The sequence below is a fragment of the Symphalangus syndactylus genome, chromosome 18 (genome assembly GCF_028878055.3).
Source record: "Symphalangus syndactylus isolate Jambi chromosome 18, NHGRI_mSymSyn1-v2.1_pri, whole genome shotgun sequence".
NCBI lineage: Eukaryota > Metazoa > Chordata > Mammalia > Primates > Hylobatidae > Symphalangus > Symphalangus syndactylus.
In genome coordinates, this window is record NC_072440.2 from 32883200 (window position 1) to 32904394 (window position 21195).

The following is a 21195-nucleotide window of genomic DNA, read 5'->3' on the forward strand; positions in this document are numbered from 1 at the left end:
AGAGAGGCAAAAAAACATAAAACCATTAAGAATGTGGCCAAACTCTCTGGATTTGAATCCAGGTATCTAGGTTTGAAGCCAGACTCTGTCACTTATTAATTCTATGAATTCACTAAAGGTCAGGTAACTCTCCAGTTTTCTCTAAAAACTGAGGACAGCAGCACCTCCTCCAAGGGTATGTGGTAGAAATGAAATAAACTGATACATGTAAAGCACTCAGAATGGCACCTGGCACTTAGAAGTTCAATAAATGTTATAATTCTTTCATAGGATACAATTTTCAAAAGCATCCTTGAAGTCCCAGCACAGACGAGGGCCAAATATATACCGCCCAATAAATAAATGTCTATTTATTTATTCATTTGGTCCACTAATCTTAAAATGTTCCTAAAGATTAGTGACCTTATCAGGAAACAACAGGTGCTGGAGAGGATGTGGAGAAATAGGAATGCTTTTACACTGTTGGTGGGAGTGTAAACTAGTTCAACTATCGTGGAAGACAGTGTGGTGATCCCTCAAGGATCTAGAACTAGAAATACCATTTGACCCAGCCATCCATTACTGGGTATATACCCAAAGGATTATAAATCATGTTGCTATAAAGACACATGCGCATGTATGTTTACTGCGGCACTATTCACAATAGCAAAGACTTGGAACCAACCCAAATGTCCATCAATGATAGATTGGATTAAGAAAATGTGGCACATATACAACATGGAATACTATGCAGCCATAAAAAAGGATGAGCTCATGTCCTTTGTAGTGACAGGAAGCTGGAAACCATCATACTGAGCAAACTATCGCAAGGACAGAAAACCAAACACCGCATCTTCTCACTCATAGGTGGGAAATAGAACAATAAGAACACTTGGACACAGGGTGGGGAACATCATACACGGGGGCCTGTTGTGAGGTGGAGGGATGGGTGAGGGACAGCATTAGGAGAAATACCTAATGTAAATGATGAGTTAATGGGTGCAGCAAACCAATACAGCACATGTATACATATGTAACAAACCTGCACATTGTGCACATGTACCCTAGAACTTAAATTGAGTGTGTATGTATGTTTGTGTGTATATACATATATGTGTATATATATATGTGTGTATATATATGTGTATATATATGTGTGTATATATATGTGTGTATATATATATGTGTGTATATATATATGTGTGTGTATATATATATATGTGTGTGTGTGTGTGTATATATATATATATAAAGATTAGTGACCTTAATGGGTCAGTGTTATTTTCCAGGTCCTCCTTTCTTCTTGTGCCTCAGGCTTTCCCTGGGTAATCTCCTCCACTCCCATGGCTTCCTTTAGCACCCATAAGATAATGACACCTAGATTGTTATCTCTAGGCCATTTGCATCCTTATCTCTCCCAGCTCATATATATCCTTCTTGTCTAGTGCATCTTTCCCTTTGAATTTCTCAATAGGACCCAAAATGTAAGGTGAATGGAACAATAATCATTGCCAAACTCAACCACTGATGCCAGGCTTCTGATAACTCCGTAGCTGGATGAGCATCCTCTTAGGTACTCTTACAGCACTCTTTATACTCATCTACTTATCCCTTTCTTGAGCATCTACTATGTATCATGTCAGGCTAACCATCATAGTACTCACTCTGCATTGTCTAGTTACCAGTCTGCCATCTCCATTTCTGGCCATAAGCTCCCGGAAGACAACCAGAATTGGGTCTTATTTGTCCTTGTTTAACCAGCCTGGCACAAAGCAAAAATGCACAACAAATATCCGTTGGGTGAGTGAATGAATGTTCCCATAAGACTGGTCCAATGATGACCCCACAGAGCTAAAACACTTCCTGTAGATCACAAGTTAATACCAAGAGACCACAGTACTAGGAAGAATGTAGGTGATCACTGTTTTCAGCATACAGATAAAATCCAAAGATGCTCCAAGAAATCAACATTCTTATACTATGTCCAAAGTGGTTCCATTAATACTGATGAAAAGAACATAAATGTGTGCCTGCATTTGAAAGCTGAAAAGGTCACAGGAGTCCGTAACTGAGAAAACCCAGGAGGTAGGGGGAACTGTGGATAGCAAAAACCAACAACCCATAATCACCCCCGCCCCAACACACACACACACACACACACATGACTGACTGGGACCAGCTGTTAAAGATGAATGCCAGACTTCACACCAGCTTTCAGTTTAGAACAACTTAAGGAAAGTATCTGACAATGACGGGAAGGGCTATTATAATGAAAGACACCCTCCTTGCATGAGGAGGCAGGAAATGATGCAGCCACCGGGCACCACCACCATTATCCCCGCCAGCACATCCATCTGAGCAAATCTGAAAGCCTGGGGGTGAGGGGAGCTAAAACCTGAGACAATTCATGAAACTAGGAAAGAGGGTCCAATTCCATTACTTTGTGCAACCGCTTTGTGCTCCAAGTATGAGCCACTAATATACCCTGGCTGTGTATCAAAATTCCCACGAATATTTGTTATTTTTCCCAGAAAATTGACCCTACCTAGAAATTACAGAACTTCAAAGGCAGCAAAGAGAACTGATAAAGTCTTTTTTGATATGGCTCCCAGAAAGTGACAGAAAGTGACTCAATTCAAACCATCATCAACACTCTATGGGGACATAAGGCTTAACAAAGAACTTCACTTAAGTCTATGTTCCTTCTTCCAAACTTAATGCCGGATACTCAGCCTCATCACATATTGAAGACTGTATCAGAAAATGTTAGTGCTAGCACCAATAGGCATTAGGCAGTAGACTCAGTTGGGGGAGTCTTGGATCTGGCTAAGAAAATCATTCTCCTCTCTGTTAAGTGACCATGGCTCAGAGAAAAAAAGGATTCTGAAGGCATTAACTCTTCAGGAAGGCTAACTTGTAGATCAAATGACAGAGGAACTATCTTGCTGACACACAATATTCTTTTTTAAAGTGCTTGACAAATGAAAAGTGGTGGATGACTTAAAAATACAAATGAGGCCGGGCGCGGTGGCTCACGCTTGTAATTCCAGCACTTCGGGAGGCCGAGGCGGGCGGATCACGAGGTCAGGAGATCGAGACCACGGTGAAACCCCGTCTCTACTAAAAATACAAAAAATTAGCCGGGCGTGGTGGCGGGCGCCTGTAGTCCCAGCTACTCGGAGAGGCTGAGACAGGAGAATGGCGTGAACCCAGGAGGCGGAGCTTGCAGTGTACCGAGATTGCGCCACTGCACTCCAGCCTGGGCGACAGAGACAGACTCCATCTCGAAGAAAAAAAAAAAAAAATACAAATGAATGGACAGCACAGAAAAGAGTATCCTGTTTCAGGACCACCAATGTGACAACTATCAAACAAAGAAAATGTGCTTTGACATTAATGTTCTATCTCATAGAAGCCTTTTAAGCAGCACATTCCAAAGATTCTGTTTTTTTCTGAGGCACAACAATATAAAAGAGGTTTTGAATTGTTACTCGTTTTACATGGAGTAGATTTAAAAGACAGTTGTAGATAAGGCAATGGCAAAGGTGTAAATGTATATATACAGACACACACAGGAGTTCATTTAAGGGCTGCATTTCAAATTATTTTGATTGGTCTAGGCTAGTGTTAGTATTAAAGATGCAAAGTTTCATTCATGAAATTTTAAATAATGGTGATAAGATTTATCTAGACCTACAAGCGGAACCTAAATATAAGGCACATGAATAATAGAATGTGCATGAATTTTGAATGCTTATTTTTCAGAAAAAAACAAAGAACTGAATGTGTGAATTCCTAGAATCTCTATGCTAGTCTGTATTTGCATTTCAATAGCTTGCAAGGTAAGCTCTGTGAAACTGGTCAAATGTATAGACTCTCATCTCGCCTCCACCTCAAATCAGTCAATTAACTTCTAGAGAGAGTGGCACCCAGAAGTTAATATCCAGGATCTCAAAACCTATTCCCACTGATACAGATCAAAATAATTTCAAAGCAAGTGTGTTGAAGACACAAGTTTTCTATGGAACAAATTCTGGATAGGAAGCATACAATACCAGGAGCTACTAGCTAATGTGGTCAGGGAATGAAACCTGACCACGTGGAAATGAAACAGACAAGGCAGCGTACAACAACATTTGGCGGGGCGGGAGGGGGTAGTGGGGAGGAACCACACACAAAAATCAGGAGATGGAAAGCCAACACATCAAAACATTTTTCCAGGCAGAAAGGTAAAAAGGGGTTTGGCAAATTTTGTCCATTTAAAACAAAAGCATTTTAGATGCCATCTCTGCTACACTGATTAATAGAGACATGCTATACATACGAGGCCCCCTGTGATTCCACACCCCACCCCAGTCACCATGCCCTCTAATGCTGAATCTCTACTAATTTGCATTTTGTAATTCTGCAATCAAAAGCCTTTACTGGTTCCACATTAGCAACTCCTTGCCATTTATAAATCCCCTTATTCCAAAGAGTTACTGTTTTAAAGCCCACAGCAGCAAAAGGATAGTATAATAAATACACAAGTACTATTTGAATGACCTTATTAATATATCATGCCTTCCTAATTGCAGCACTTCTGTTCCTTCAATTTCTGCCTTCCACAGTCTTTCTTATTTCATTGTAATGAAAACAAGGATTGCTAGAAACCAAGAATGAAGTCAAAAGTACAAGGCCTTACGTATGGCTCATAATAGAAACTCAAAAACTAGGAATGGAAAACTAAGGTTAAAGAAATGAGTAAATAAGGGAATGAAGGAATATATGGATTGTGAACATAATAAAGCTATTTTTATTAAGTACCCATACGCCTAGCCAGAGCTAACCCTGTGGTCTCAATGTGTGTATCCCCCTCCTCAAAGTTCATATGTTGATGCCCTAATCCACAAAGTGATGGTATTAACATTTATAGATGGGGCCTTTGGGAGGTAATTAGGATTAAATTAGGTTATGAAGGTGGGGCCCTCAGGATGGGATTAATGCCCTTATTAAAAACAGAAAAGACATGAGATCTCTTCTCATCATATAGCAAGAAGGCAACTCTCTGCAAACAAGGAGGAGAGCCGTCCCCAGAAACCAAATCTGCTGGCACCTTGATTTAGACTTCTGAGTCTCCAAAACTGTGGGCAACAAATGTCTGCTGTTCACACCACACAGTCTATGTCATTTTGTTAGAGCAGCCAGAACCGACTAAGACAGTTAGATATTTGCCTACCATTGGTATAGTCATCGTAATAATCCTGTCAGGTAATTTTTAGTATCTTCATATTATGGAAACTAAGCCTCAGAAAAGTTTTAACCTCCTCCAGAGTCATAAATGTAGAATTTGGGAAAGCCGTATGATGCAAGGGAAGGAGAAGAGGAGGCTCAGCTGTCTACAAATACAACAGTAACAGCAGCCACAACTTATTAGGAACTTGTGGTGTTTTTACTTTCTGCTTCATACTGCTTTAAGTAATTTACATGCACACATCTTATTTAGTTTTACCACATTCCTGGGAGGCAAGTAATATACCTTATTGATGGCAAAATAAAGTTTAGAAGAAAATAGCATGCCCAAGAAAATAAAGCCAATAAGTGGTGGGCCAACATTCAAACAGAAATTTAATAGACTTCAGTGCTTCTAGTAGTGTGCTTCAGTGCTCTTAACCACAACATATGCTTGTGCCCCATATTAGTCATCTTTGTCATCATAAAGCTGGGTAACAACTCATTACAAAACTTAGTGGCTTATTCTCACATTTGTAGGTCTAGAGGGAGAATGTGGGTCTGTTGGTCTTGACTCCAGGCTACAGGTTTACACAGGTCAGCTCCACACGGGTTTGTTCTGGGACCCAGAATAAACAGGCAGTAGCTACCCTGGGTATATTCTTCTCAAGATAGATGACCAAAGCACAAGACCTGGAAACTGCAGAAGCATATTTTAAGCCTCTGCTCATGATACATCCACTAATAGCTCATTGGCCAGTGAACAGTCACATGGCTGAGCCCAGCGTCAAGAGATGAAGGGCAGGAGTATCTCTGCCTATCGTGAGGCCAAGCAAGGGAACACATGTACATGTCTATTACAGGAAGTAAAAAATTAAGAGGATTGAATCTATCACAGTATCCAAGTTTGATGCATAGTAACCATATTGTCTCTTAGCTTGATTGCTAAACAGAAATGGAAAATGAATCTGTGAGCTTAACAATCTATATTTAGAATACAGTTTTAAAGAAAAAACAGAGTCAAATCAATCTTGAATCAATATAATTCAATCTTTACCTCCATTCACAACGATGCTAAAATTGAGAAAATAGGTAATTATAAAAGATAAAACAATCACTATCTCATCATGAAAAATGTTAAGATAAAAATATACAATGAAATAGTTCTAGACCTAGCTTCTAAATTTTAGCACAAAGCTAAAAATTTTTCATTTTAAAATTTCCAATTAGGAAATATTTAATGTTTTCTCTAATCATTTTGAGCTAATTGTTACAGATTCTACCTCTGACTTCCTACCACTTTCCTGAGGAGTGCATATTCTCAGCATACTAAACTACCAGGCCAAAGCTCAAAAAAAAAGTGATGCTAGTAAAATTAAGCTTGTATTCTCATTTGTTGCCCAAGAACGCGTCAGTTTTTTTTTTTTAATTATCAATATGATGTAATGGCTTTGTGAACACACACACACACACACACATGCACAAAGAAACTGGAAACAGAGTGCAAGAAAACTGATAAAAATGTACATGTCATGTGTTTTTCTTAGTTGAACCCCCCATCTTCAATTACAGATACTCCATTCAAATGGAACAAAAATCTTGGCTGAATTTGATGTAATCTCACTCATTCAAATTCACTCACTGTTCAAGCAATACAGTACACCAACCTCATCATCTTCATTTAAAAATAAATTGCTTTTTCCATTACAGCCTCTAGTTTGAGATGTTTCATTCTGCCTTTTAAAAACCGTATTGGAATGAGACTTCTAGGCAAGTTGTCAAAGTTGGAAGCAATTTGGGGAAGAAAAAAAAAACCTACACATCTTCAAAGCTGGACATATTATTTTCAAGGCCTGATACTAAACCACAGAACTACTTTGTGCACCATGTAATTTTAACCATTCCTGCAAAATAAGTGTTAAAATACACATTATGGTACAATTCTTGAAAACTATTCTAACAGAAATCTATGAGTCTGGGAGAAATTGCATTTTCTCTTTATTCATAGTCTAGTTCAATTAATTATTATAGTTGGTAACTTTACAGTCTCTCTCCAGGCTTGAGCTCTCTTTAGAAGTCTAAAACTACATATCCAACTGCTTACTGAACATCTGTACCTAGATGGCTTCCACAGGTACTTCAAACTCAAGATTCACAGAACAAACTAATTCTCTTCTCAGCATCCAAGTCACATTTATCTTTTGCTCTTGTTCCTAATCCCTAATTCCTGAAACCATACAGTCACCTCAAGCTTCTTCCATCTCTCCATTGCCAAGCATCAACAGGTCACCATGTCCTGTTAATTCTACCTTCAGTTGCCTTTTCTCCATTCTACTGTCACCACCTCAGTCCAGCAGCATCATCTACCACCTCCTCATTTCTAAATTCCCAGCTGTTTATCTTACTTCTATTCTTGGCCTCTTCCCAAGCATTCTTCATTAATAGTTGACAGAATAGTTCAGTTGATAAAATATTTCTATGCCCTGATTACAGTCTTTCAATGGCTTCCTATTGCTAGACTATGAGGCCCAAATCCCTGAACACAGACAGCACCATTCTTGAGACTCTGCTAATCACTTCCTGCTTCCCACATGCACTGTTTGCAGTTCCTCGAAAAAGATGCACCCTGTTCAGCCACCACACCTTGCACACACTGTTGCTTCCTCCGCCTAGAATCCTCATCTTGCCTAATCAGCGCCTGTTCATCCTTCACCATCTGGCAGAAATACCTCCACCTCCATGAAGCCTTCCCAGCCTCCTTCAACAGAGCAGGGTGCCATGCTCAAGGCCCCTGTATCTTGACTGATGATAGTTGTAGCACTTGCTATTTCAGAAACTGTTGTCTATCTCACCTACCATAATAGAAACCCTTCGCAGGTCAGTGTCATATTCCACTCATTTTTGTACTGCTAGAGTCTAAGACAAAAGTACAATAGTGTAAGTTTAAGACACAGCACACAGTTCTCTGACACAAACAGTTCAATATATGGTATTATTATTATTAAACATTTGTTGAAAGAAAAGCAAAGAATGGGCTTCTGTCCTTGACTGCCTCATCAAAAAAGCACACACATTCACAATCTAAGTAAAATAGCCAATGTTTTGAGAGCTCAAACATGTATATTATTGAAGAGTATCTATGACAAAGGTTTCCAAATCACAGGCATTATTGTCTCTAGCATTAGGAAAACATTTCAAGGGACAAAGCAACTGTCTCATCGTGCCCTGGAGGTGGTTTTCTAATGGAAACCATGGAGCACATGCCAGCAATTTTAAAAACATAAAACTGCACCTGGACACTACCAGTGCCATGGGTCCCTTCGAGGTAATGGTCTAGAGCCCACTATGATAATTGCCCCCCAAGGCAGATTGGTTAATGGTTTGAGCTCTCATGTTACTATCATTGTTGTTATTTGGAAGCTCATCAAACAAATATGGTGAGTATATCCACCTTCCAAACACCTCCACATTAAAAAATATATATATATAATCAAGTCTCACTTGAGACTTGATAGAAAGGAGACCAAAACACTGACATACATTTTAAAGGCTGTCAAACTTTACATTTGGATATTAAGAAGTTGTAGGTTTGATGATTTGGGAGTTACTTGGACCCCTAATCCCCTAAGAGCAGTGGGTTTCAACTCTGGCTGCACACCACTGAGAGATGCTAATTGAATTGCTGCGATTGTATCCAGACTAAAGGCTTTAGAAAGCTTTCCAGGTGGTTCAATAGGGCAGCCAGCTACAGGTGAACCAAGTCCTAAGGTTTAGAGACATGCACCAGATTAAAGTTGATTTATCTTGCTCAACTCCAAAAGATGGCACAAAATAGAAAAGAGCCTTTAAGGACCTTTCACTGATGGTGCTAAATACTACATAAAGGCTTTTCTTAGACAATGAGGGGAAGCAAAGTTAAAAACAGGCACTCAAAACCCACTTATTTAACTAATTATAAAGTAAAACATGCTTACTGTTGGATGGTTCAAAGAAAAATTTATATCCCACTAAGATATAATGAATATTAACATTTTAGTACATTTTCATGTTATTTTAGATGATAATGATGAAGAAAAAGAAAATAGGTTCTCAACGTTAGCAACAATAAATATTTTTAAGCTTTCTATACCTCATTTGAATTCATACTCAGCAACTCTCCTAAAATTAAGTGCTAGTGTTTTATTGGTGAGGAATTAAATAGCCTAGCCAACATCAGGCAGTAAGAGGTAGAGACAATGTTAACATTCAAAAGCTCATGAATGCTCTTTCCTTCTATTCCACTAGGCTACAGTATACACACACACACACACACACACACACACGCACACGATCCTGCATGGTCTTTTACCCAGACGCATGTATGTATGTCTATGTATCTGTGTATGATGCACATTTTATTTGCTTTAACTTTTATTTTAGGTTCTGGGGTACACGTGGTTTGTTTCACAGGTAAATTGTGTGTCTGTCATTTTTTGTCCTCACCCTCCTCCCAACCTCAAGTAGGTTCTGGTGTCTTAAGTTCCCTTCTTTTTGTCCATGGGTACTCAAGTGTTTAGCTCCCATTTGAAAGTGAGAACATGCAGTATTTGCTTTTCTGTTCCTTTGTTAGTATGCTTAGGATAACAGCCTCCAGGACCATCCATGTTGCTGCAAAGGACATGATCTCATTCATTTTTACAGCTGTGCAGTATTCCATATTGTATATGTACCACATTTTCTTTATCCAGTCTACCATTGATGGGCATTTAGGTTGACTCCATGTCATTGCTATTGTAAACAGCACTACAGTGAACACATGCATGCATGTGTTTCATGATAGAACAATTTATATTCCTTTGGATACATCCCAAATAATGGAATTGCTGGGTCAAATGGTAGTTCTAATTTAAATTCTTAGAGAAACTGCCAAACTGCTTTCCACAGTGGCCGAACTAATTTATGTTCCCACCCACAGTGTATAAGCATTGCCTTTTCTCTGCACCTCACCAACATATAATGCATATTTTAAATGATCTGTACATACATTACATAGCCTGCTCTTCTTTTCACTTGACGCTATTTTCAGCTTTTCCCCATATCATTAAATATTTGTCAAAAGCATGATTTTTTTTTTCAGACAGGGTCTCACTTTGTCACCAAGGCTGGAGTGCAGTAGCACGAACACAGCTCACTGCAGCTTCAACCTCCCAGGCTCAAGCGATCCTCTGGCCTCAGTCTCCCAGGTAATTGGGACTACAGGTGCACACCACCACATCTGGCTAATTTTTGTATTTTTTTTGTAGAGACAAGTTTTCACTATGTTGCCCAGGCTGATCTCGAATTTCTGGGCTCAAGCAATCCGCCCACCTTGGCCTCCCAAAATGTTGGGATTACAGGTGTAAGCCACTGCACCTATCCCAAAAGCATGATTTTAATGGCAATGTGGTCCTCTAATATCTGTTATCTCATGTTACCTGCCAATCTCCATGATTTTGATTGCTCCCAAAAATTAAAAAGTGATTTCTAAGACACTTTAAAAAGCTCTATGATTACATATAATTTGAAATTTAAGTTTCAAGTAAATTCAAACATCTTATTTAGTTACGCTCTAGTGCTAACAACAAAATGACTGGTGGTTGCATGCATATTGATCTTCCTAAGTTCATGTAATTCTCAATTTTTATAGTTTATCTAGTTTATTGATTAGCTGGGCTTTCAGTCTCCTTTGTCTTTTGTCATTCTTTCAAATAATTTTACTGTTTTAAATGCAATATCAAAAATTTTTGGTCATCGTAAGAAATCTTTTGAGGCAACTTATTTTTTTATATAATAAATAAAACCACACTACTCTTAAAAAGGAACCATAAGATTAATAATGAAGTGGTGGCTAATTTTATCTAGAAAGCTATTGCAACTGAGCATGAAACTCAGGTCTGGACAGCTAAGGCAAGAATGGAAAGACACAGGATAGGTCACAGCTCTCATTATGTGATTAAAAGAAGTAAACTGGTTCACTTAGAGAGGGAGAAACTTTTTTAGTGCTGAACTCTAAGCTAATTTATCATGTGGGCCTAATATAAGAGACAGGGCACAACATAATGGATGAGACTTCAAAGGGAGATTTACAAAAAGCACAAAGACGTTTTCTCACAGTCATTCCTTTTAGCAACACTCAATAAAAGCCAAGGACATAATGTGAAGTTGTAATCCTGTAAGGGGTTTCAAGGGGAGCAGAGATGGGTGGTGTAGGTGCATTGCATTCTGGTGATAGGACCTGCTGTAGGGCAGACCCCTGGGAATCCGGGAGATAAATGGTAAGAGGTCTCCTGGGCTATTCCTCTCACACATCACTTCTCTGAGCCAAGCTATCACAGGATCTGTAGAGCAGAGCAATTTAAAATTGAGACTGCTTGCAGGACCTGCAGCACAGGTATCCTGCATTATTGATTCAAAGGAGCGCCATGTGCTTCAGATACTAAAATGGAAGGGGATGAACTAACATTTTCCCATGAGGATTAAGAGCCTGATTGGAGAGTCTATGTTATCTCATACAACAGTGGGCAATGGCTGGGGGCCATGGCTTTTCATGAAAAGCAGCTTAGAATCTGTTCAAATTCCTGAACTGTTCAGGCCCCAGTGATATAGGCCATGAACACCTGAACACTGACTTTGGCTTGCAAAATGCTAAGAGTAAGGGGCAGCCCAGCATGTGTTCCTTATAAACCATGTTAGGTGTACTTCATCTGCCCATCTGGATCTACTCTACACCCCATGCTGGGCCCTGGAGTCTGGCCTGCATGGACAACATCCACCGGCTCCCTTTCCCTCTGGTGTCTAAGCTGGCTTCTGCTAATGGGGAGCACAACAAGGGTTCAGAAAATAAGGTTGAGATACCCCCTGGTACCTCCCTGCAGATATGACTGGCTGTGTCCTTTTACCTAAGGTCACAGGTCCTGTCTCACATCTTCGCGTCTCCGGGTTCTACAACTGTTCCCTCTCTCACCCCTTTAGGCCTCCAGGTGGTAATGGCTCCCCGTCACTTCTAGCTCCTGGTACTGCAACATCCCTTAAATTTTCCCAATTCCTGCCCATCCCTTTTACAACAATCCCTCTATTAAGTTCTTCTCAAATTATCTAAGACACGTATGCCATCTTTTCATTGCCTGGACCCTGCCTGATACCCATATTTAATTACTTAAAATTGCTGTGCAAGTCTTAGTGGTGATAGAGGGAAGAGAGCTAAGATCAACTAAGTACAACGTGCCAGGCACTGTGATAAAAGATTCATAATCTCCTTCAATCTTTAAATGCCTCATTTAGTTATCTCCATTTTACAGACGTGGACATGGAGATTCAGAGTGGTCAAGAAACTTAACACAAGTTACAGAGCTATTCAATGTCACTGAACACATATCTGACTCTAAAACCAGCAATGGTCCATGGTTTTATAGTTTCAGTGTAACATACTCCTACATGAAATAATTTTAAATTATTTAAAATACTGCATGTTATAGGATTAGATTGTAAATAAATAAAATCATGACTATTATCAAGTTCAGAACGGAATGCAGTAAATACAGAAAATTTCATGAAAATTGAAATTCACATTAATCGCTAATAAGCAGAAGAACGTGTGCAAAATAAAGAAAGGATATTGTAGGTAAAGGGGATACATGCAGTTTGGAGGTTCCAAACACTGGGAGAACAGGTCATGAAACAGGAATCTGGAAGGCAAAGATTTACAGGTGAAACCTGAAAGGAAGACTGTGACTAAACTCACAGTATGCATTTTTAGCCTACCCTGGAGTAGATCAGGAAAAGTCGTAGGAGGATCTTACACCAGGGCAGTGATATGGACTCTGGGCTAAAAAGCAGGATGAATTGGAGATGGGTCTGGGTTCAGTGGCGTACCAGACATTTCCAAAATCCAGGTGTGCGAGAAGTTAGGCCCAGACTCTAGACATACTTTGATAGTAGAATTGACAGGGTTTGGTGACAGGAGTCAAGAGATGGAGAAATCAAATGTGGGAACTAGAATGACTTGGAGAATTGCTGTTTCACTGACCAAAATACAGAGATGACAATATTGTGGTTTATTAACAATTATACCAGAGAGCCAGAAGGTGCAAAAGAGGAGCTAGTAAACAAATTTGTTTATTTTACAGTTAAAATCAACTCTTAGAGTATAAAATAGAATTTTTTCTGAACACAAGATTTTGAGGACATGCCATTTTTATCCCCTAAGGATCAGGAAATAGAAACTACAGTACTGTATCTATTTCAGAGGCAGAAATTGAACTCCTCCAATGGGTAAGAAACACCATTCGGATGTGGCATTGATTTGTCTCATAAACTAAGGACCCACAACTGCAAAAAGTTCATTTGCCATCTGGATACTTCCTGTCCCAAAGAAGTCTCAATGTCCTTCTGGAATTGCTGAAGAACAAAAGTGCTTTATCCCAAAGATGAATTAATATTATCATAAATGTTTCTATTATAATCCTCCAACTAGACTTCTTCCCTATAGCCACTCAGAGTCTTCAAATGAATATAGACAGAGTAATCCTCCCATGTAATGATCCTACTATTGAATTTCAGGTAAAGTGTAAACATACCCATAATTATATTAAGGTTGACACGGAAGAAACATTGAGACGTTGTGACTTGAATATACATTCATGCACCATGAGACAGAGGCAGTCTGATGCTCAGTTAGAACATAAGAATCTATCTGCTATTTTGTTTCCTAAAATTAAATTATAGACCAAGGCCAGTGGAAAATCAGAGACTAGGCCAGGGTAAGAACGTTATCTTTTTGTTGTTGTTTTAAATAAGGTGGGAAGGGCAGGGGACAGGGGTAGGGGGTGTGAAGTCGGGTTTAGAAGAAAGAGAAGCAAACAAAACAAAAAAACCTAAACACACTCACAGATCTAGAAGTCTAAACAATAAACATTTCATTGCTTTTTGTTGATGTTTAACTGCATCATAGAGGAAATTTGGGGAAAACATTTTTTCACATTCCAGCTGCATGTGAGAGTCTGGAAGTGGATGGAAATGGTAACATTTAATTGGGGGGTGTGTGTGGGGAGGTGATCATGAGAAGATGATGCCAGGCAGAGCAAAGCACCAGAGGATGGCAGGAAAGGCATCGTCAGCCGCTCTGGGATGCCCCTCTCTTTTAGTAAGTCATGCCTGCCTTATGATGCCTGTTGTTCATTGTTCTCCAGCCTTAGGATCTACCACATTAGGGATAGGGACACTTTCATTAAAACAAATAAAGAGAAACATATAACAGAAATCACTGAAACAATTAATTTCCCTGACAGTTAAAAAATATGATCCACATATGAGGAATATTAGGCCCAAAAGGAACCAGTTATCCCTTGATGAATTAGACCTGTCTAGAAATTCAAATTGCCCCAAGTACAAGGTCGGCCCAAGCCCATCCATCCATCAGAATTTCCTATGTTTTGCGATGCAATCTGAAAAGTTTCCTAGATTCTAACACTGGAAACCACGAGGGCTGCTTTCTCTCATTCTCATTTCAAAGGCAGTGATTGAAGTGCTATCGGTAGTACTGGAAATATTAATACAGTCCATAGAAAAGATGGAAAAGTGCAGTCACTTAAGATGAACAACTCAGTTGTGCTGCCATTTTATGAGCTTGTCATGCTTTGAGAAATTATATGTTCTGACTGAAAATAATTTTTCAAAGTCCAAATTTTAAAAACACCACTAATAGTCTCGTGTTTTAAAAACTAGAGGTACTGAACTTTTTAAAATTGGTCCTAAATACATACTGCATCATTTTATACCAAACACATAATACATTATTGTAAAATTAGATTTGAGAATTAGAATAGTGTATACTCCAGATTTTTGACACTGGGCTTTAAGTTAAAGAGCTGGTTCGTCTCACATACTATGTATCTATTCAATGCACAGATGCTTTTTAAAACAATGTAAACGCCCCTATATTAGCCTGTCATAATGATCCCTGTAAATAAATGTTTACTAGGTTTACTGATAACTGTTCTAACTTAAGGACAAATTCAGACAACAAACATGGTGTATAAATACAACAAGTTCATTTCATAAGCAATGATATGGAATGTTATAGAGAATATAAATCATCCCTTGGTTTTCAACAATATTTATTGGGTTCCTCCTAGATGCTAGTACATTTATTATATGACCCTTAACTTTAAAGAACTCAACTCTACCCATCTACTTATTTAGTACACTCAAAAGTCATACATTACAGTATGCATTTTACAGAATAATACACAGACACCAAGAGGGTGTGTCAGGATTACCTCACAACATAGGATTGGAGCCAGGAATAGAGATATGCAGGTTTCAGCCTAGCTTTACCAACACAGATATACCTCATCGGCAGGTTCAAATGTTCCACATAGCTATCTATATTTGTAAATTAACTTAATTCTCAAATTCACTAGGTGGCGTTACTCTTATGAACTCTACAGTGACATCTGTAGTAATACAAATACATAAAGTGTGTATTCTGTAAATAGTTTCCTTACACTGGAATTTCTAAGAACAGCTACTGTATGTAATGTCTTTCTTTAAATGTTAGATGCAATGGGAGTAAAAGCAAAATAGGTTTTGTATTAAGCCACAGTAAACTTGTAACCATGAAGTGGCAGAACTTTTAAGCACTTTTATGGTGTTATTTTTCACAGCATGAAGACTTATCTCATCCAGAAGAGAAAATATTCCTTATCCATTATACAGAGGATGGCAGGTGTAGAAAAAGTATATTAAGTACAATAAAAACCTAGCACTCTAATAATATATTAGCAAGTATTCCTTTGTTTTGTAGCAAATCTTTTAAATAGAAAATAGCTCCATTATTTTAGTGAAAAATAATGATTCCTTTATTTCTAAAATTAAAGGCCCATTAGATCCACGCACCTCACAAGCACCATATGCTTCAACTATCTCCTCTGAAGTTGTGATAATAGACATATTACAGAAATAATAAAAACTCAAAAAAGAAATTTCTTCTGAAAAACACATTTTCAGATCATTTAAAATGAATTAAAGGAAAGAGAAAACTCACAGAAGAATTACTATCCAGTCACTAATAATCCGAGTTTAACGGAGTTAATCATCTTTTTAACAAAGAGCCTTTCCATATTTAACAAGTGACCCCAAAGAGGACGTGGACACAAACAGCTGTGCGTTACCAGAACTTTATAGAGGTGATGAAAACAAAGAAAAGGAAATCCACAGCAGTGACTAACCACACTGTGCATTCAAAAACAATGACCACACTGAAATTCATTAAGGAGGTAGTCTGTTTACTTAGGTTTGAACAATAGATGGTATGTAACCCCAACTTCTCTAATCCTTCTTTTGTTTAGCTGCAAATAATCCTTTAGTTGCCTATAATATTAATATTATAGTAATATGAATATTAGTATTAATAATTGATACTTAGAACAAAAAGCAGACAGCTAGACCAGCTGAAATTCAAAGACTTAATATTAAGGAAACCTTTCTAAACGTGCAGTATATTCTGTATTCCAAGCATTTTTTTTTAGTATCAAAATAATATATAAGAGTTTAAAAATGGCTAATGATTAGATTCTTTCACAAAGAAAAATATCACTTATACAGAGGACAAAGAGATGTGCAGAAGTTAACCATACTAATGTTGAACATACTTATGTTCTGGCTTCCTTAAACTTATAAACTGCCAAGCAGATGTTTTGTTGTTTTTTTTCCAAGTCTTCTGATTTGCTAAGTTTTAACTCAGAATGTATTTGTACAAAAAAGTCAGAGTAATTTCATTACAGAAACTTGGGCACAAAAAAACAAGGCAGTGAGATACATATCTTTTCTCATCTCAACATAAACAAATTACAGCAAACTTTGATTGAGCTGCCAGCAAAAACTTTCATTTCACTGACGGAGAAAATTCCCAGCAGCTGCACACAACTGCAAGCCGATCAGACAGATGCCGCCGAGCGGAGGTTGATCCCGACACAAAACTGAGTCCTGTGTTCCCAGAATTGAAAGGAGTTGCTACCCCTCGACAGACTTCCCAGACACTTGACAGCATGCCAGAGCAGTGCATCAGCTGTCACCGCCAGCCACGATTTAACTATTCTTGAATAACCAGTAGAAAAACAAACCACCAAAGTGTCAAACTAAAAGTCGTATCTATTGTCTCTGACAAAAGCACCTTCCTCACTGAACCCTGTGATGTGTCATACCTGTAACTAGAAACTCCGTATAGCGTTGCCATGTAGATACTAAGAATTATGCACATATTCATGCCCAGTAAAGGAATGACAAGGGAACTTTGAAATCCTCAATGGCTGGCCACTGACAATGCTACATGTCAAGAATGGAGCAGTCTCCTACCTGGAGCCCTCTTCGTCTTAGAATGCTGGACTCATCCATCTCACCCTCTGCTTTCTCTCAGCCTCTCACAACAGTCTAGCCATGCTGTACTACCTCTACTTCGGCACGCTAATTCAGAGCCCGGCAGCTGCTAAACACTTACATCACGCTCTAGCTGATTGGAGCCCGGAGTCAGCTGGTCCAGCTTAGTTATTCACTCCAGCAACTTCGGAGATCACGGATGCTTGCAGTTCGGTGCGAGAGAGCAGCAAGTGGGCTCAGATACCTAATGCATTTATCCAGGCGGAGGAGGCTCTTGCTATTAGACAGGAAATCGTGAGATCCTTGTTTTCTCTTCTTCAAAATGCTGGCTGTGGCATTCCAGGAGACCACTAAATGGCTTTCAGCAGTAGCTTTGGGTCAAGCCCCATCTGAAGCAACTATAAGGTCACAGTGGCTAAGTAAATCAGCGGTGACAGACACCTCTGTAAAAGGCAGCCGCTGATTGGGATGGTGAAAAACTAGGGCACAGCTGGTCAGCCAAGCAGCACCACTATGCCTGGTGCTCATCTCTTCTGAAGGCATCAAAGAAAACAAAAATGTAGCAGAACACACATGCTGCCTGCAAACCTGAAAACGGAGGGCTCAGGGCAGCTGCTCTCCAGCCACCAAACCCTTTACACCTCCCAGCATGAAAGCCCATTCATTTACATAAATACCTGCCCTTCAGTTCCTAGCCCAAAGAAAGAAACAGTTTAGATTTTAATTTCCCTCATGATAATAACTTAGTTCTGCTGATACCTGACCAAAATGTAAAAAGGCGGGGTGGAGGGGATTCTAAGAGCCATCGTTAGTTGGAATATTTAACCTATGTATAGTCTATAAGCAGCTAAAAAAAAATTCCCATCATGTGCAATTTCACAGTCTGTTTCAGCTTGTTTACTCCATTCATCCTCATCTTATTTCAATGGAAAGCAACCAAGAGATGAATATTAAGTTCTCATTACTGGCATGGCACAGGAGTAATAACATACGACACTACCAATTTATAATAAATTATTCCTCCTTGGTGTCTATTCTAAAGATATTTAAATTGAGAGAATAGTTCGATCCTGAGAGAGACACAAGGACTAACTGTACTTTGTCTAAGAACTACCTCTTTCACTCTATCCATTAGAATAATTATTTTTCTTGAAAGTTAGGAAGACAAGTATAAACATTTTTTTAAATCAGTAACTCCTGGATTTTACTTAACCCAGTTATCTAGTGATGTTTAAATGTGTGAGAGGGGAAGGAAGTGTCTAGTGGTTCCCTACCCATTCACCTGCTATTCCACTGGTTTTCCATCTCTTTCTGTCAACACACTATTAGGCTTGCTATCAATTGATTAGATTATGTCATTAAAAATAGCTCAGGGATTTATGAATCTAACCACTGAGGAAAATTGATTGCATTTTATGTTCCCAAACGGTCTTTACATATATCTCCAGACATACAAAGAGGAGCCTGTCAAGAAATGCCACCCCTAGCAGAGAAGGGTCTCAGAGTGTTTTTCCACTTAGGCATGTTGATTTGATACCACTTAAGGAAGAAAACCCCAGAGAGTTTTTAGCTCTCGCTTGTATGTGAAGGAGTAATATCATCTCTAAAGCAAAATACAGCACAAAAACTGGTCATTCTTCAAGTCAAAGTGTATCAACAAATTCTAGCACAAATGAATTTTTAAAAAAGATTTTTAAAACTACGTTTTTTAAATCCTTTAAAAAGGACAAATTTAAAAGAAACAAAAACCATCTAAGAGAGGGAGAAAGGGCCAGCCTTGTTCTATCTTTTGGCAATCTGTAATGCTGGTGGAGAACAGACCCCCACCCCTCACAGGCTCACCTGCACTTTAATCTGTTCCTGCAAAGAGAAAATCTGGCTCTTCAGTGAAAACAAAGGGAATGACAATTGTTGCCCGCTTTCTCCCTCAAGTCACCCTCCTGAGAGAGGAGCACAGAAAGTTCCCTGAATGTCAAGAGTTGTTTTAGACAAAGCCTTGGCAGCAGCTCCGAATATATTTACCAGCTTACAGTGTCATTGCTATCTGCCCACAGAGGCAAAAGGAAGTCCTGACCGATTTTGGAAAAAATCTTGACCCGAGAAGCTCAGTTCTTAAAAGCAAAAGCCGAGCGTGGTGTACTCACATAACTTCTACTCTGAGGACTACAATCGCCATTGTGCTGGTCCTTCTAGAAAAACTAGGGTCTAGAGGAGGGCACCAAGTTCCCGCTACAGAGAAAGAGACGGGATGGGGGGGGGCGTGGGAGGACAAACCAGTTTTCCCCTTGAAACACAAATCGAGTCATCAGGAGAACAAAACAAAACAGGTAGAGAGCCCAGAAGTATCTTTTCTGTGACCAATCGTGTAAGCTAGTTGGAAGTACTATCAGAAGACATTTGGAGGACACACTGTCAAAACGTCAGCTGACGTGCATGCATCTTAGGCACTCTGCAGCTCGAGGTGTTTGGGAGGTGGTGGGAGCGATAAATAGGAATCTGGCTAAGGATGAAAAGTATGTTTCTTAACAAAGGAATATTTTGAGATAAAATCTAAGTGAGTGTTCCACCATTAACTAAGTCTAAAATGAGGATCATGACCATCATACCATCAAATCTAGTATGAAAAAATATCGATTACCTGTCAAAATGTATCATTTTGAGAAGTGATACACATACATTTTAAAGAAATAAAACCAGCCAGAGGCAAAAACATTTGGGACAAAAATGAAAGGCTGCTGAAAAATAACATCAAGCAATAATAGCTTAGCGGAGGGAATAGTAAAAGGAAAATTGCTACATTTACCCTTTGCTATATATTTTCTCATCAAGATAAGCCATGTGTTAAAATGCAATAAAAACTTCAAATGATGATACGATTCACAGGTAATAATTAGGATCTAGCCTAATTTCCATTAATAAACTCATTTTTCCTGTGATTTTATACCTTCATGGAATATATTCACAATATTATGAGTCAATTCACAAAGTACCAGCCTCAATATGTATTGCTTTTACATGTGTATTCAAATCATAAAATCTGGTAGGCTTTGTCATTAATTGTAATCTAAAGCCAGGGGCTTTGCAGTATTTCATTAAAAAAATGATTTGTATGGATACACCACATACCTACTCTATTATAAGCGTAATTTACTTCCTGGAATACTCAAAATCCATGGCCACTGTAATAAAGGTCAAATTTAAATTTTAAGAATGATTGCAATTAAATGGTTTACGAAACAAAAACAACTCCAAATACCAACTGAGAAAAACCAGGGGGAAAGAAAACGTTTGGTTGAACACATTTCAAAAAAGCGTACATTGAGATTTTGTAATATTGTCCACAGTGATGTTTGGTACAAGGATATGGGTTCTCCTCTGATTTACATGGCCAGATATTTTTCACATGCAGTCATGTGCTACATACTGACATTTCAGCCAATGATGGGCCACATATATGATGGTCCCATAAGATTATAATAGGGCTAAAACAATCCTTTTGCCTAATGACACCTTGATGATCCTGACTCTGTGTAGGACTAGGCCAGTGTGTGTGTGTGTGTGTGTGTGTGTGTGTGTGTGTGTGTGTGTGTGTGTGTCTCAGTTTTTAACAAA

The 21195-nt window shown here is 38.8% G+C and overlaps 1 protein-coding gene across 9 annotated transcripts in view; it reads right to left on the reverse strand.

The window, feature by feature from the left end:
• The window catches only part of MAST4 (microtubule associated serine/threonine kinase family member 4), a 581240-nt gene that overhangs the window by 331766 nt on the left and 228279 nt on the right, over positions 1-21195 (reverse strand). For 3 of the 9 annotated variants that reach the window (XM_055251515.2, XM_055251513.2, XM_055251511.2), the window contains exon 1: positions 17563-17673. The exons of the other annotated variants lie outside the window; for them this stretch is intronic. In XM_055251515.2, the coding sequence (XP_055107490.2) occupies positions 17563-17601 (39 nt within the window). In that variant the 5' untranslated portion in view covers positions 17602-17673. Of the gene's footprint in view, positions 1-17562; positions 17674-21195 lie in introns of those variants that run through there. 9 annotated transcript variants of the gene reach the window in all.